This window comes from Zootoca vivipara, chromosome 3 (assembly GCF_963506605.1).
Source record: "Zootoca vivipara chromosome 3, rZooViv1.1, whole genome shotgun sequence".
NCBI classification, from domain to species: domain Eukaryota; kingdom Metazoa; phylum Chordata; class Lepidosauria; order Squamata; family Lacertidae; genus Zootoca; species Zootoca vivipara.
This window is the reverse complement of record NC_083278.1, coordinates 120,241,633-120,257,431: the sequence shown is the minus strand read 5'-3', so window position 1 is coordinate 120,257,431 and position 15,799 is coordinate 120,241,633. Positions and strand designations below refer to the sequence as shown.

The 15,799-nt window shown below is 55.1% G+C and overlaps 1 protein-coding gene across 1 annotated transcript; it reads left to right on the top strand.

Moving 5' to 3' along the window:
* The first annotated feature begins 293 nt into the window (after window positions 1-293).
* LOC118082928 (uridine-cytidine kinase-like 1) lies at window positions 294-11,994 on the top strand. Its single transcript, XM_035110785.2, has 15 exons — window positions 294-382; window positions 500-693; window positions 1,644-1,750; window positions 1,871-2,041; window positions 3,545-3,616; window positions 3,798-3,987; window positions 5,446-5,507; window positions 5,975-5,991; window positions 7,877-7,975; window positions 9,206-9,299; window positions 9,533-9,595; window positions 10,058-10,180; window positions 10,284-10,391; window positions 10,791-10,947; window positions 11,402-11,994. The coding sequence occupies exons 1-15, from the start codon at window positions 327-329 to the stop codon at window positions 11,476-11,478; spliced, it is 1,590 nt and encodes a 529-aa protein (XP_034966676.2). The 5' UTR covers window positions 294-326; the 3' UTR covers window positions 11,479-11,994.
* The last annotated feature ends 3,805 nt before the right edge of the window (window positions 11,995-15,799 follow it).

Genomic DNA, 15,799 nt, shown 5'->3' with positions numbered 1-15,799 from the left:
CGAACCCTGATCTCCCCCAGACCCTAGTCCGGCACTCTAACCATTAGACCACACTGCCCCTCTCCCGTTTCTGCGCCTGCGGGCAGCCCTCCGCCCCACCAGCCCAGACAAGGACACGCTCGGAATCAGATCCTCCGACGGCGGGAGGGGGGGGCTCTACACTTTCTCGCCTCTATTTTCTCCGTTCGCGCGGTGCCTGACGGGAATGGTAGTTTGGCAGAGGAAGGAAGAGCGGACGCTGCCGATGACGTTCGCTGCGTCGCCCTGCCCCATCCCGGCAGGCTTTGCGGCTGCCGGCGCTGGAAGAGCGGCGCGAGGCGGCCAAGATGGCGGCTGAGGAGGCGGCGGTGGCGGCTCGGGCGGGAGGGCGGCTCGGCGGCAGGTGAGACGGTGGAGGGGCGGGCGGGGACGGGCGGGAGGGCGGCAGGCATCCCCTTCCCCCGAGGGGCTCCAGGGCGCTCTGCCCATGCTCAGGCGCCCTTCTCCTTCCCCGGCGCAGCGGACCCTCCGCCCTGGACAGCCTGGGGTGCCGCCCGCCGCTGACGCCGTCGCTCTCGCCGCGGAAACGGACCACGAGCCAGTCCAAGACGGAGCCGCCGCTGCTGCGGACCAGCAAGCGCACCATCTACACGGCCGGCCGGCCGCCCTGGTACAACGAGACGGGCACCCCCTTCAAGGAGGCCTTCGTCATCGGTGAGCGGGAGGGAAGGGGGGGCGGCGATTGCCAGGCCGTCTGCTCTCCTCCGGGGCCACCCCCGCAATTGCAGCACCTGCTGGGGTTTGGGGCGCCGTCTGTTGCGGGGGCGCCTTCTGCAGAGGGAGGGGGGCTTTGGGGCTCCCTGAGGACAAGGAGGGGGGCTGCAGCCCAGGTTGGGATGGGAGACCCCACCCAGCACTTCCTGCATTTGCCTGCAGGGCGGGGGGGGGTGCAGAGCTCTTTCCAGGGGTCTCCCACCTCCCTTTGTTCCCTCTTGCCTGCTGATCCACCCTCTTGCTTTCTGGCAGTCAGAATGGCACAGACGACTTCAGAACGTTCAAATATATAAAAGAATGTTCAGAATGTTCAAATATATCAAAGGATGTCATATAGAGGAGGGAGAAAGGTTGTTGTCTGCTGCTCCAGAGAAGCGGACACGGAGCAATGGATTCAAACTACAAGAAAGACGATTCCACCTCAACATTAGGAAGAACTTCCTGACAGTAAGAGCTGTTCGGCAGTGGAATTTGCTGCCAAGGAGTGTGGTGGAGTCTCCTTCTTGGGAGGTCTTTAAGCAGAGGCTTGACAGGCATATGTCAAGAATGCTTTGATGGTGTTTCCTGCTTGGCAGGGGGTTGGACTGGATGGCCCTTGTGGTCTCTTCCAACTCTATGATTCTAGAACGCAGTTTCCTTGGGTGGGAAGGGTGACTCCTGCATTGCAGAGGGTTGGGCTAGATCACCCCTGGGGGCGCTTCTAACACTACAGCTCTGTGAAGAGCTGGCCTTGGATCAGGTCCCCACTGCAAGGCCGGCCTGGACCTTGCCTCGGTGGCCTGGACCTTGCCTCGGGAGCCTCTTGGCTTGCCCTTTGCCGCTGGGCCCCTCGGCTGAAGGTTCCAGGTGCCTCGGGCATGAGTTGCCTCATGGTCCTCCCTCTCTCTCAGGCTTGTGTGGCGGAAGCGCGTCGGGCAAGACCACGGTGGCCAACAAGATCATCGAAGCCCTGGATGTGCCTTGGGTGGTGCTGCTCTCCATGGACAGCTTCTACAAGGTGGGTGGGGTCTCCTGCCCAGCTCCTTTGTCTCTGGCTGCGTTGGGGAGAGCCTAGCTGGTCAGATCCAGGTCCCCTCTGCCTCTCTCATCCACCCCCCCTCCCCCTGCGCTCTCCCAGGTGCTGAACAAGGAGCAGCAGCAGCTGGCTGCCTGCAACGAGTACAACTTTGACCACCCCGATGCCTTTGACTTTGACCTGCTCATCAGTGTCTTACGGAAGCTCAAGGAGGGCAAAAGCGTCAAAGTGCCCGTCTACGACTTCACCACGCACAGCCGGAGCAAGGAGTGGGTATGTGGGGCGAGACTGGGAAGAGGGAACTGAGGCCCCCTCCCTCAGCGTTTGCTGCGTCACTCCCTGAAAGCCCAAAGGAGCCGTCTGTGAGGCTGGGCGGGAGCCACAAAGGGACTTGCGCTGCGTTCCATAGCTGCAAGGAGTGGCACAGTTTGCTTGCATTTACCTGAATCTAAAGTCAATTTGTGAGGGGAAGCAGGGAGCAGAAGAAGCAGCGTTTCTGCAGTCAGGGCTGTTTTGAACCAAAAGACAGCTCTGCAGGTGGGTGGCGTCCCCGAGGCGCTGCCAAGGTGTGCTGCTGTCTTCCTGCTGCTCTGGTCCCTTACAGCCGTGCCCCCCCCATTTGTGTCTGTGTGCCGTTGCCTTTGTCAGCCTGTGAAAGAGACGCTGAAATGCATTTTGTTAAAAACAGGCCACTGCTGCAGCCCTGCTTGGGCCCAGCTGCAAAACGCTGCTCTGAATTCCCAGACTTTGTGTTGCTTCTGAAGCCCACTTAGGGTGAGGAAGGGAGCTTTTCTGGGCTGCGGCCTCTGGGAAGGCTCCTCTATGTGTGATCGTCATCCTGGCATTGCCCCTCGCTCCTTTCACTGATCTATGGTGATTTATCTATTTCCTGCCTTTGCGGATACAAATCCTTCCAAGGTGGCATATGACTAAAGTCAAAATACAATGATAAAATCAAGTGACTGTCTTGAATGATTGTTCATTGTGGTCCTTCCCACAGGAGGGGGGGGGTGTCTGTAGATCCAGGCTGGAGCTGGGGGGGAGGCTTAAACCGGTGGAAGAGGAGACTCTGGTGTGCAGGATGTTGCTTTTTGGGGTTGGATGGACAGCATATTCTTGAGTGCTCAGCGGGAGGGCAAATGCTCTGTTAGCAGCACCAGCACCCTGAGATACAGGCATTGTCTGTTGGTGTTGTAGGGATACCTTCTGGGGGTGGGGTGGGTGATGGAAGGGAAGGATGCGGAGGGAAGAAATGCCAAGCAGATCCGATTTTGTTTTGAAATCATTAGCAGAGACTGCCCACACCTTTCCGTGAATATCTCCCCAAGGAAGGCACGCCAACTCTTTCTGTGTGCATGTCTGTGGGGGTGAGGGAATATGCACACTCCCATGTGTGACTGTCCCTGTGGGGGCTCTTTGCACCTTTGGGACCAGGAGGCAGGCTGGTGGGACTGAGCCTGGGCTCTCTGGGCAGCGAGAGGTTGCCTTCTAGCCTGGAAGAAGTCAGCTGACCATCTCCTGGGTGGCTTGAAAAGAGGGTGAGACAGCCGTGCTTCTCGGTGGCAGTTGCTGGAAACCACAGGAGGGCCAGGTGTTGCTCTTGTGCTCGCATCCTGCTTGCGAGTTTCCCTCAGGCAGCTGTTGAGCCACTGTGAGAACAGGATGCTGCAGTCGATGGGCCCCCATTTGGCCTGATCCAGCAGGCTCTTCTGAGGTTCTTAGGGGTGCTGGTTTCTCCCCAGTTAGTCTTATATGTCCTTCCTTCTCCCTCTGCAGAAAACCATCTATGGGGCCAATGTGATTGTGTTTGAAGGGATCCTGGCCTTTGCCAATAAGGAGCTCCTACAGGTATGGAAAGAGGGGGGGGGTGTTCCAGGCAGGGCCTGTGGTGGAGAAGAGCTGGGGGGGACATTTGTGGGAGCCACATGCAGGAGGCTGCCTCCCCAGGACCCACATTTGGGCTGCTCAGAGGGGGAGGCCTCCCCACAGAGGCCTGAAGCTGCCGCCCTCTTCCTCACGACTCCTGCAGCTCCTGGACATGAAGGTGTTTGTGGACACTGACTCGGACATTCGGCTGGTGCGGCGCCTGAAGAGGGACATCATGGAGCGCGGGCGAGAAGTGGCCGGCGTCATCAAGCAGTACAGCAAGTTCGTGAAGCCCGCCTTTGAGCAGTACATTGAGCCCACCGTGCAGGCGGCGGACATTGTGGTGCCGCGAGGTGAGGCCAGGCCCAGGGGGAAGGCTGGGAGATTCCTCTGGAAAGGTGGGCAGGACCTTTCTCCCTTGGGCCCCCCAAGTGGGGTGGGGGGGGCAACCCCCCTCCCTCTGTGTTCAGGCTGGCTGCTGCACTTCTCCTCTCTGCGCTTGGTTCTTTGCACGGGGATCACCAATCCCAGTTTGCAGCTGCCACCACTCAAACCTGCAAGGCGTATTGAGGCCACCAACTGGGTTGGCTCTAAATGAGGAACAGGCAAATGCATTGGGGGGGGGGCAGATCAGGCTCTCTGTGGCACTTAGATGAGTTGCCTGTGGAACAGAGGCCCCCTGTCCCTGAATACACCTTGGCTGGAGATCCTGTGGAGGGAAGAGGGTGGTCACTCTCGCGTCCTGCGTGTGGGCATCTCAAAGGCCTACATCTAGCCCCTGGGGGACCAGAATGCCAGGCAGTATGAGCCCCTGGCCTGCTCTCTGTACCTGCAGTGTGGAGATAACTATGCGATAAAGGAGAGAGCTTTCAACTGCATTATTTATCCTATCTGCTACTTGGGTACCTCAATACTGTACAAAACCATTTCTCCCCCCCACAATCATAGGAGGCCTGAAAAATCTCTGGGAGCTTCGTCAAGGATTGATCTAATCTCTGAGCCAAATAGAACCGGCTTACGTTACCGGCAGGGCCCTCTGGGGTGGCCGGCAGGGGCCAGAAAGTCACTGTAGGCCTTTCAGAATATTTAGGATCCCATTTGCAAAGCTTTCCTGTCTGCAATTAATGAAGAGACGACTCCTTGTTCATTAAAACACAATTGTTTACTTAAGGAAACCCGGCAGTCGACTGCACAGCTTGACACACACAGAGCAGAAAAGATAAGGATGTTCCACTTTACAGGGAATTACAACAGCACAGAGCATATCACATTCCTGAATGAAATGTCATAGGCCTGCGATTGCAGGGCGAACAGCTGGGCTGGCTATCTTCCACAGCTCACAATCTTGGGATTGTGGAAGCAGGAACCAAGGCTAAATAAACAAACCCCACCCATCTGTCTGGGTTTCCCCAGCCACTCTGGGCAGCTTCCAGCAAAAAATTAAAATACAATAATTCATCAATATTCATCCATATTCTGGGAAGGAGAACCGACCTCTCTCCCCTAAAGAGATTGACCTTTAGCCATTTTCCCATGGCTTCACAAGACTTGGAAGTGTTGTCCAAACTGGTGCTCAGGGCTTCTCTCTTAAAGCCGTCTAAGCTGGTGGCCATCGCTGGGAGGGAGTCCCATAGTTTAACTCTGCCCTGTGTGAAGGAGTCCTTTTCTTTTATCTGTCCTGGATCCCCTGGGCTTTGGCTTCCCAGAGGAGGAAGTGCCTGGGCTCCAACTCTGCCCTCCTTGCCCTGTTGGAGCAAGCACACCCAATATTTCTGACAGGCTCTTCTCCTCCCCCTTTGCTGTTTCTCCAGGTGGGGAGAACTTTGTGGCTCTGGATCTGATTGTCCAGCATGTGCACAGCCAGCTGGAGAAGGTGAGGAGGTCGGGGGGGGGGCTTTGTGGCAGCATGGGGGGGGGACACACCTGCCTCCACTGCTGCAGGGTGGTCCACAGCCCAGGGCAGCCACTCTTCCTGCTGCCCCTTGCCACGTTGCTCATCACTCGCTTCTTGGCACCCGGGTCTGTCTGGCTCTCCTCACTGGGTGACCCTCTGGTCTTGGCCTGGCCCTGACCCTGGGCAGGTGCCCCCTGTCTCGGTTCACCGGAACGAGGCTGCGTCCCGAGCTGGGCTGCCTCTGGGCTCCCCTGCTGCTGCTTCCCCTTCGCGTGGAGGCTGCCCCCCAATGACTGGGCCCGGGGTTGGGAGGTGGGGTGCCTGCGGGGGCAGAGCTTGGGGTGTGCAGTGACGGCTGTTCTGTGTTTCTCTCCACCTCCCCCTGCCCCCCCCCCCTGTAATGACTCTGCTGCCTCCCGCCGTGGGCCACTCCTGCCACCGCCCAGCGCGAAATCACGGTCAGGTATGATGGCGGCCCTGAAGGAGCAGAGCTTGGACCCTCGCCTCCCCCCCCAAAAAAACCCCCTTCCTGGTGCTTTCCCTCCCACTCAGCAAGCCAGCCAGCGAGGGAGCAGGGGGGGGGGTTGGGCCCTTCCTGCAGCCGGGGGGGGAAGAAGGCAAGGAGGGGGTGCAGGTTGTCTGGGGAGGGAGATAGACACCCGCCACTCGTTGGGGCTGCGTTGTGCTGCTAGGCCTTTCTGGCTGGGCTGGGCTGCCACCTCTGGCAAGTCCCTTCCGCCTGCCCGCCTGCTTGTCTTTGGTGGGGCTGCTGCTGTGGCAGGAGGGGCCCGGCAGCCCTTCTGCTGCTTCCCCTCTGCATTCCTGGGGGTGCTCCAGCCCTCTTTGGGGCGCTTCTGCTTTGCCAACCCCCCTCCCTGCTTGCTGGGTGGCAGCGTCTGTGTGGATCCTGCATTGCAGGGGATTGGACTAGATTCTACCATTACCTGTTTGTTGGCTAAATTGTTTAGTTGCTTTATCTCGCCCAAGGCAAACCAAAGCAACCTACAACCCAGGCATCCCCAAACTGCGGCCCTCCAGATGTTTTGGCCTACAACTCCCATGATCCCTAGCTAACAGGACCAGTGGTCAGGGATGATGGGAATTGTAGTCCAAAACATCTGGAGGGCCAAAGTTTGGGGATGCCTGCTACAACCACTTGAGCAATGTTCTCCCCTGCCTTGCCTTGTCCTTCCTGGCTGCTGGAGGGGGGAGGAGGGGGGGGAGGAGCTGCTCTGGCCCTTTCTGCAGTGGGGCACAGGGGGAGATTGCAGCTGCCCCCTTGCCTGCCTGGGTCCTGTGGGGCACTCCTCCTCTTCTCCCCTTCCTGCCACCCCCCTGCACCTGGCAGGAAGCCGCTGCCCTCGGTGCCCTCCTCCCTAACACCCTGCCTGCCTGTCTGTCTGTCTGTCTGTCTGTCTTCCTTCCCTCCCTGCTGGGCCTGGGCGTCTTCACCAGAGGAAGCTGCGCTGGCATATGTGAGGGCACTCAGTCTCCTTTGGCTCTTCCCCGCTGCGCCTCCCGCCCCTCCCCTGTGTGTTGGGCTCGGTTTTGAGTGGGGCGGGGTCTGGAGAAAGGAGGGGCGGGGCAGAGCGGAGCTGGCGGAGAGGAAGCAGCCGAGAGGCCCAAAGAGGGACAAAGTGCGCCTGACTCTTCTGGGCAAGGAGCTTTCACCCTCTGGCAGAGTAGTGCAGTGTGGCAAGGAGCCCCCTCCCTTCTGGGAGACGGGGGGGGGGGCTGTGCTGGAAACTCGATATATATAAGCTAGGCGCCAAAAGGCTCCGTAAACCAAGGTTGCAGTTGACAAAACTGAATGTCTAGTTGCTATTTGGGGGCCAGCAGCTTGAAAGTTGTATTTTTCAACGTGTCTTTGGTTCCTGAAATTCATTCTCATTGTGCAGATAAAACATAGCTGGTAGAATTCTGCAGGATGTGTTGCTAGAGTGTGAAAGCTGTCCAGCCCCAAGATTCCCCAGGCATGCACCTCCAGACAGTGGAGATGTCAGGCGGCATCCTGGTGCCCGGGCATCTTCACGTGGTCGCAAGCGGCCGATAGCCAGGTGCAAAATGCGCCTGGGAAAATTCTAGCACTGGCATGGGGCGGAGGGGCTGGGAATTTTGACTTCCAGTGGCAGGGGGATTATCCAAGAACTCTCTAGAACGGGAACAGTAAGGGGGGATTCTTTGAGGTGCATTGGGGTGGCCCCACTTTCCCCCCTGGTCAGGGCCCTGAGGGATGTGAGCCAGGCGAGGCTGATCTGCATGCAGAGCAGCTGCCCCTATCCTGCAGCTGGCCAGCCAACCCCTTGCTTGTGAGCTCTCAACTTCCTCCTCCTTCTCCTCCTGCACAGAGCAGCCTTGGCCTCGGCCCACCAGGGACAGCCCTTGCCAAAGACCCTCAGTGTCCTGGACAGCACACCACAGGTCCGCGGGATGCATACCATCATCAGGTACGGGGGGGGGGCAAGGTCTGGGAGGGCTGGGTTGGGGGGGCAAGGGAATCTGAAGCACAGGTTGGATGTGTGGGGTGGATGAGGAGAGGATCTTTTATCTAGTAATGATCCTTTCACTTTTTCATCTCTCTGAGAAAACAAATACAGTAGTACCTCGGGTTACGAACGCGATCCGTTCCGGGTCGCAGTTCGTAACCTGAAAAGGTCGCAAACCGAGCGCCGCTTCTGCGCATGCGCAAAGCGTGCACGCCACTTCTGCGCATGTGGGGGGCGGGCGCGCCGAAAACACTTCCGGGTTTGCGGAGTTCATAACCCAAATTGTTCGCAACCCAAGCGGTTCGTAAACCGAGGTACGACTGTACCTATTTCAGTAGAATTAAAAATCACCACCTATCCACCTCTGAAAACTATTAGGACATGCTTGCATAACTTTCTAGAACAACTATGATATCCAAGGATGCTTTAGGCAGACGGGTTATCTTCTTCCTCTGAATGAAAAAGAGTCACTCAGACTAAATAAGGAAAGACAAGGTTTACTCACATCATCGTCTTGCCAGGATTCAACAGTTACAATGATGAAAATCAGGCAGACAATAACCCTCAGATGCCACAAATATCCAGATCAAACTGGAGATTGCTTTCTGTAGGCGAGCAAAGAAACCTCTTCCCCCATCACAGGCAGGAAAAAGAGCATGTAGTGCCAGGAAGAAGTGGAGATTGTTTCTTTTTTTTCTTTTTTTAAATTTTAAAAACAAACTTTATTAATTTCTAAAATAAAAATTGAACATAGTATAAAACAAAACAGCCTCTTAAAATATACACACAATCAATAAATAAATCGGTAAATGACCATTCAAATTCAAACCAAACTTATTCTATCTTCTCTGATGTCTTGTCAGCTTATCTTATACATCTTCAATTCAGTATTTACATCTTCTCTATAAATCGAGATTGTTTCTATGGTTCCCCTTCCTGCCAGAAAGGTTGAGAGGAGATGCCACCATAGAGTCCCCTCTCTGGGACTCTCTAGCCATCCTGCAACCTGCGATTTGGCTGCAGATCCTCCCACAAGATGGGCCCTTTTTAGGGAAGCTTCAGCTGCCACTCTTAGCATTGCGGGGGGTTGGACTAGAGGATCCTTGGGGGTCCCTTACAGTGCTCCGATTCCGACACTGTGCCAATCCTGCCTTTTCCCCCCACCGCCCCTGCCTCTGCTTCCCCCCTCAGGAACAAGGAGACCACCCGGGACGAGTTCATCTTCTACTCCAAGCGCCTCATGCGCCTGCTGATTGAGCATGCCCTCTCCTTCCTGCCCCTCAAGGTGCGTGCGCCTCCTGCTCTCATTGTTGCATGGCGGGGTGGACTAAATGGCTCTTGGGGGCCCCTATCCCGTTCCAGTTCTGGGATTCAACGTACCATAGGAGCCCCTGGAGGTGGCACAGCCACTCCCAGGGTGGGCGCGATGGCTGGCTGGTTGGCAGCTCCCCCTGGCGGGCAAAGCCCAAGAGCCTCTCCTGCCTCCTGCCCACCCTTGTCTTCTGTGGCCTTTTGCAGCCGGTGACCGTTGAGACTCCGCAGGGGACTGTCTATGAGGGGAAGCGGTTCCATCGGCAGCGGGTGAGTCACACTCCCGGCACGAAAGGGTCTCAGGCCCCACTGGGTGGGAGATGACCCCCTGGCCAAAGTAGCTTCCAGGCCGTTGTGGCTGGCAGCCAATGCTCAGGTCTTTGGCCTGAGGAGGAGGAGAAGGAGAAGAAGGAGAAGAAGAAGAAGAAGAAGAGGAGGAGTCGGAGGAGTCTGGATTTGATATCCCACTTTATCATTACCCGAAGGAGTCTCAAAGCGGCTAACATTCTCCTTTCCTTTCCTCCCCCACAACAAACACTCTGTGAGGTGAGTGAGGCTGAGAGACTTCAGAGAAGTGTGACTAGCCCAAGGTCACCCAGCAACTATGTGAGCCCTTGCGCTGCCGAGCTGTGGGCTTCTCCCCATTGGACGTAGGGCAGGGCTGATCCTGTGCCGGGCGCTGAGGGCCGCCGGAGACAAGATGGGTCCCTCTGCTTCCTCCTCCTCTCCCAGATCACAGGCGTCTCCATCCTGCGGGCCGGCGAGACGATGGAGCAGGCTCTGACAGCCGTCTGCAAGGACATTCGCCTGGGCAAGATTCTCATCCAGACCAACCACAACACAGGGGAGCCAGAGGTAGCGAAGGGGAGGGGGCTGGCGGGAGGGCAGGGGCTGCCTCTCCCCACGGCTAAGGCTGACGTGCGCCCCCTTCCTCTTCCCCCCCCTCCTCCTCTTGCAGCTGCACTACCTCCGGCTGCCCAAGGAGATCAGCGAGGACTACGTCATCCTGATGGACAGCACGGTCTCCACGGGGGCAGCGGCCATGATGGCCATCCGAGTGCTGCTGGTGCGTGGGGAGACCCTGGCGCAGGGGAGTGGGGGGCAGGGGGGAGCTTGTGGGGTGGGGCTGCTCAGGCCACAGGAACAAGCAGGCCTTAGTGTTTGCCTGTGTTGTTGGGGGAGGGCAGGCAGGCGACGGGGAGAGGGTCATGATGGCCAGTCTAGAACCAGAGTTGGAAGGGGCCCTCCAAGAGTCATCTAGTCCAGCCCCCTGCCATGCAGGAGTTACACAAGAGGCCATGGCAGGAGGGAGTTTGGAGGGATGCGTGTGGAAGGCAGTTTGTGCCAGAAGCAGTTTGGGGCCTGCTTGGCTGCTGGCACTGCCCTGCAAGAGATGTTTGCCACCTGTGGCAGGACTAGAAGACCCCTGGGGGTCCCTTTCAGCTCTTGTGTTTCTCTGCCTCAGGACCACGATGTCCAGGAGGACCGGATCTTCCTGCTCTCCCTGCTGATGGCCGAGATGGGGGTCCACTCGGTCGCCTACGCCTTCCCCCGGGTACGCATCATCACCACAGCTGTGGACAAGAGGGTCAGCGAGGAGTTCCACATCATTCCAGGCATTGGTGAGCAAGAGTTCTGCTGGGGGGTGGGCAGGGGTATCGCCTGCTCCTGAGTGACCCCCACTTCCCGTGGAGGGGGAGGACCAGACACAGGCGGGGGGCTCTATTCCCTGTTGGAGAAAGAAGCCGCTGCCCCGGGAGGGAGTTATACAGTACCCAGAAGCGCTGGGGGCTGGGAGGGGCCTCCTTCCACTGGAGAACACAGGAGGGGAGAGGACTCTTGTGCTCGGATCCTGCTTGCTGGCTTGCTCCCATAGTGGGCGTCTGGTCAGCAGACTTTTCTTACGTTCTCATGGAGAACCTCCACGTCCAGAGAAAGTCTATCTAGATTCCTAGGTTCTTTGGGATATTTGGCCACGTTGAGAACAAGAGGCTGGACTAGATGCCCCCCCCTTTGGCCTGATCCAGCAGGCTCTGCTAACCTTCTCCTCCCTCGCCTGCCTCTGTGACCCCTCAGGGAACTTCGGCGACAGATACTTTGGCACCGACAGCGCCCAGCCCTCCTGGTACGAGGAAGACTACATGGACTGCTGAGCTGGCCTCGCTTTTTGACAGGGCTGGGGGATGTGGAGGGAGCTGCCCCCCCCTTGCGCCGCCAGACTCTCTGGGTGCTGCTGTGACTGCCTGCCTTTCTCCTGGGGAGGGGAGGATGCTGCTGCCCCCACTCCCCCCCCATCTCCATATTTATTGGGCTCCTTACTTCCTCGCCAGTGCCCTGGCTGCTGGCCCACCCGGGGCTAAAGGGGCTGCGGGGAGGTCGCTGTGCTCCTTGGCAGGGACGCTCCCAGCTCGAAGGGACCCCCCCGCGATTTGCCCTGTGCTGCCGGGGCTCAGGGCCAGCTGGGCTGTGCAGGAAACGTCCCTGGCCGCGCAGGCAGGTGGACCTGCACTCCAGAGGCCTGGGGGTCCTCTCCCCCCGTCCTTCACCTAAGGCCAGCCGGCCAGCCTCCAAGTACTGTAACGGGTCTGCCTTCTTTGCTTTTGTACGTGATAATAAAGACCAAGAGCGGCTCCTGCTTCTCCCCTTTTTCAGTTGGGGGAAGGAGGGTCTGTAGAGGGGAACACACGGGGGGTGGGGGTGGGGGGCTCTGGGCTTGTTCAGATTTGCCTGGCTGGGCAGATGGCAAGGGGGTCACTTCCTTCAGCCCAGCGCTTTCAAGGTGCCACTCTCAGTTTGAATGACAGACTTCCCATTTAGAAGACACTATAATAAAACAGGCGACTCCTGTATAGTATTATGTGATACCATATAAGAATACAAGTGTGAGAATCGCACAAGGGGGGAGCACTCTTTAAATGCTCTCTCTGCCACTCTCTCCAAGGAGATACAGTACCAAAATTATCCACAACTTGAACTGAGGCTCTGGGGCTCGTTCTTTGCCCTCACTGAAATCCCCTTCAGGCTCTGGGGAGGGTCTCCTCAAGAGCCAAGAAGACTTTCTAGCTCTCTCATTCCATTTCTGGGTATGGATTATATTATTTAGTGATTTCCCAGTGCCGTGCATATCTTCTTCTTTGGTGATCCCTCGTATCCGAGTAAGATTGTCTTTCATAAACACGGTTCTAACAAGGAGTCTGTAAGTGACTGCGGAGGCCAATTCTGGATCCACACGTCCTTCCACAGTGAGGACATTGGTTTCTGGGCAGGAGTTGATCACGGTGAGGGATTGCCAAGCGTGCCTTCCTCTTAGCGCGTTTCTCCCTTGCATCCTGAGTTTGAGCGTCTTCAGGGCCCATGACACCTTTGGTAAAGGCTGTTCTCCAACTGGAGCGCTCGCAGGCCAGTGTTTCCCAGTTGTCAGTGTATAACTACATTTTTAAAGATTTGCCTTGAGACAGTATTTAAACCTCTCTTGTTGACCACCAGCATTACGCTTTCCATTTTTAAGTTCAGAATAGAGTAGTTCTAGAGTAGTTCCCAAACATTAGGAAGAACTTCCTGACAGTAAGAGCTGTTCGGCAGTGGAATTTGCTGCCAAGGAGTGTGGTGGAGTCTCCTTCTTTGGAGGTCTTTAAGCAGAGGCTTGACAGGCATCTGTCAGGAATGCTTTGATGGTGTTTCCTGCTTGGCAGGGGGTTGGACTGGATGGCCCTTGTGGTCTCTTCCAACTCTATGATTCTATGAGTTGCTTTGGAAGACGATCATCAGGCATCCGCACAACATGACCAGTCCAGTGAAGTTGATGTTGAATAATCAGTGTTTCAACACTGGTGATCTTTGCTTATTACAGTACACTAGTATGTTCATATTTGCAGCTGCGCACAAGTTGATCGCACACAAGTGGGCAGACACCTGTGTACCAAACCCCGCAATGGGAAAACGCCTTTTATTATAAGGAAGCTCAGCCTCCAGCCTGACGGAAGAGAATAGTTTTTGGGTGAAGGACTTGGATGATGCAGTCCTAAATGAAAACTAAGCACCCCATTCAAATCAGGAAATCCCCCTGGTGGTGCTAGACTCCCACAACCCCTGAGTACTGAAAAGGTGGTCTGATGGGAGTCCAGTAAGCTCAGGCTCCCCCCCCCCCCGCATTAAAGAAGGATTTGGCAAATGGGTGGAAGTGAATGTCCAGCGAAGGCAGAGGGAAACCTCCAGGCGACTATTTCAATGTGCTGGGGCTGCCCTGGAAGATAACTCGGAAGATTCCTGCCTGGGGTTCCATGCAGAGCTCTCAGAACCTGTTTAATTTCAAGGCCCAGTTCGAGGTGCTCCTTAATTTTTTTTAAGACATAATGCAAAAAACATCAATCATACCGATACAAAAGGAAAACCATAATAGATCAGAGGGGAAGGAAAGACCCAACATTAATTCCTAGGATTTCTATACTCACAATCTAAGGCATTGAGAAATTGCTTTATTATAGAGTCGTACCTTGGAAGTCGAACGGAATCTGTTCCAGAAGTCCGTTCGACTTCCAAAACATTCGGAAACCAAAGTGCAGCTTCCAATTGGCTGCAGGAAGCTCTGTCGGATGTTAGGCTTCCAAAAGAACGTTCACAAACCAGAACACACGGGATTGTGGCGTTTGGGAGCAAAGACGTTCAAGAACTAGGCTGTTTGACTTTGCTGGTCTTTGACTTACTAGGCTGTTTGACTTCCTATACCCATAGATCTTAGGGTGGTTAACAACACAAAATCACAATATAAAATACAGAAAATACTTTATCCTAATCTTCTAAAATATATTGTCTGCACAAACTTAATTGCACCCTATTTTTAAGGAATGGGGTGTCTATGTTCTATTTCTGTTCTACTGACATATAGCAAAAACAATTAGAACAAATAGTATAACAATTGTCTGACTTAGATTCACTCCTAGTTACTGTAGGGTTGGAAGGGTCCCCTGAGGGTCATCTACTCCAACCCCTTGCAATGCAAGAATCACAGCTAGAGAATCTCAGACAGGTGTCCTTCCAACCTCAGCTTAAACATCTCCAATGAAGCCCACCACTCTCTGAGGTTGCTGGTTATTGCTGCTCCTTGTGGGAGGGAGTTCCAATGAGTTTCTTGGTTTTTGCCCTGAATCTCTCAATCTTTGGCTTTCCTGGATTTCTTCTTTGGAGTTGGCACTGCTGCAGCTGCCCGATAATTTTTAAGAACTCTCTGGAATCCCCTGCCTATTGAGATCAAGCAGCACCTTCACTGTTTTCTCTTTGGCACCTGCTAAAAACATCTTTGCTTGGACATACCCACCCAGGTGCTTAGGAAGATGAGGTACTTTTAATCCGTTTTAGTACGTACTTCCCTTCATGGATCAATGCCTTGTCGTGGCGAAGGGGCTTGAATAACTCAGAGAAGCTATGAGCTATGCCATGCAGGGCCACCCAAGATGGACAGGTCATAGGGGAGAGTTTTGACTAAACGTGATCCACCTGGAGAAGGAACTGGCAAGCCACTCCAGTATCCCTGCCAAGAAAACTCCATGGACAAAGACAGCAGGCATATAAAAGTTGAAGAGAAGAATCCTTGGAAAAGACCCTGATGTTGGGAAAGATTGAGGGCACTAGGAGAAGGGGACGACAGAGGACAAGATGGTTGGACAGTGTCCTCGAAGCTACGAACATGAGTTTGACCAAACTGCGGGAGGCAGTGCAAGACAGGAGTGCCTGGCGTGCTCTGGTCCATGGGGTCACGAAGAGTCGGACACGACTAAACAACAAAAGTACGTACTTCAAATTTTTATGTTTTCTCTTAAAGTAGTCAAACGCCTTATCTTTGAAGCAAAATTAAAAAATTCCTTCAGTAGCACCTTAAAGACCAACTAAGTTTTTATTTTGGTATGAGCTTTCGTGTGCATGCACACTTCTTCAGATACACTTGAAACAGAAGTCAGACCCTTATGTATATACTGTACAGAGGGTGGGGGTGATGGGCTGATGGGAGGGCTAAACCTGTAGATGGCTGTTAACGACTGCTGATGTGTGCATGCACACGAAAGCTCATACCAAAATAAAAAACTTAGTTGATCTTTAAGGTGCTACTGAAGGATTTTTTTCATTTTGCTTCGACTCAGACCAACACGGCTACCTACCTGTAGCCTTATCTTCGAGTTAGTGATGCGTGGTTGTGAATTTCTTGGCTTAACAAAAATCTGGGTAAACCAAAATGCAAAATCAGTGTATAAATTTCATGAATCAATACTGTAGTTTTCTGGGAAAAGGAGACCCGCCCTTTCCCCTCCACTAAACCGAGTGAGCTCTTTTTCTTCCTCCCCTGTCGCTCGGGCGTCTCCCTCTCTCTCCCAATCGCAGCCGCGCGGGACCCTTGCATCCCGGAAGCGCGGGAGGCGGACGACTCCCTCTTCGTACCACTACGGTCCCAACAGCCCGTACGTGCTCTAGTACGCATGCTCG

Coding starts and splice junctions, on each gene's coding strand:
- LOC118082928 (XM_035110785.2), top strand. CDS start 327: ATGGCGGCTGAGGAGGCGGCGGTGGCGGCTCGGGCGGGAGGGCGGCTC. Junction 383..499: donor GGAGGGCGGCTCGGCGGCAG/GTGAGACGGTGG, acceptor TCCCCGGCGCAG/CGGACCCTCCGCCCTGGACA. Junction 10,948..11,401: donor CCACATCATTCCAGGCATTG/GTGAGCAAGAGT, acceptor GTGACCCCTCAG/GGAACTTCGGCGACAGATAC.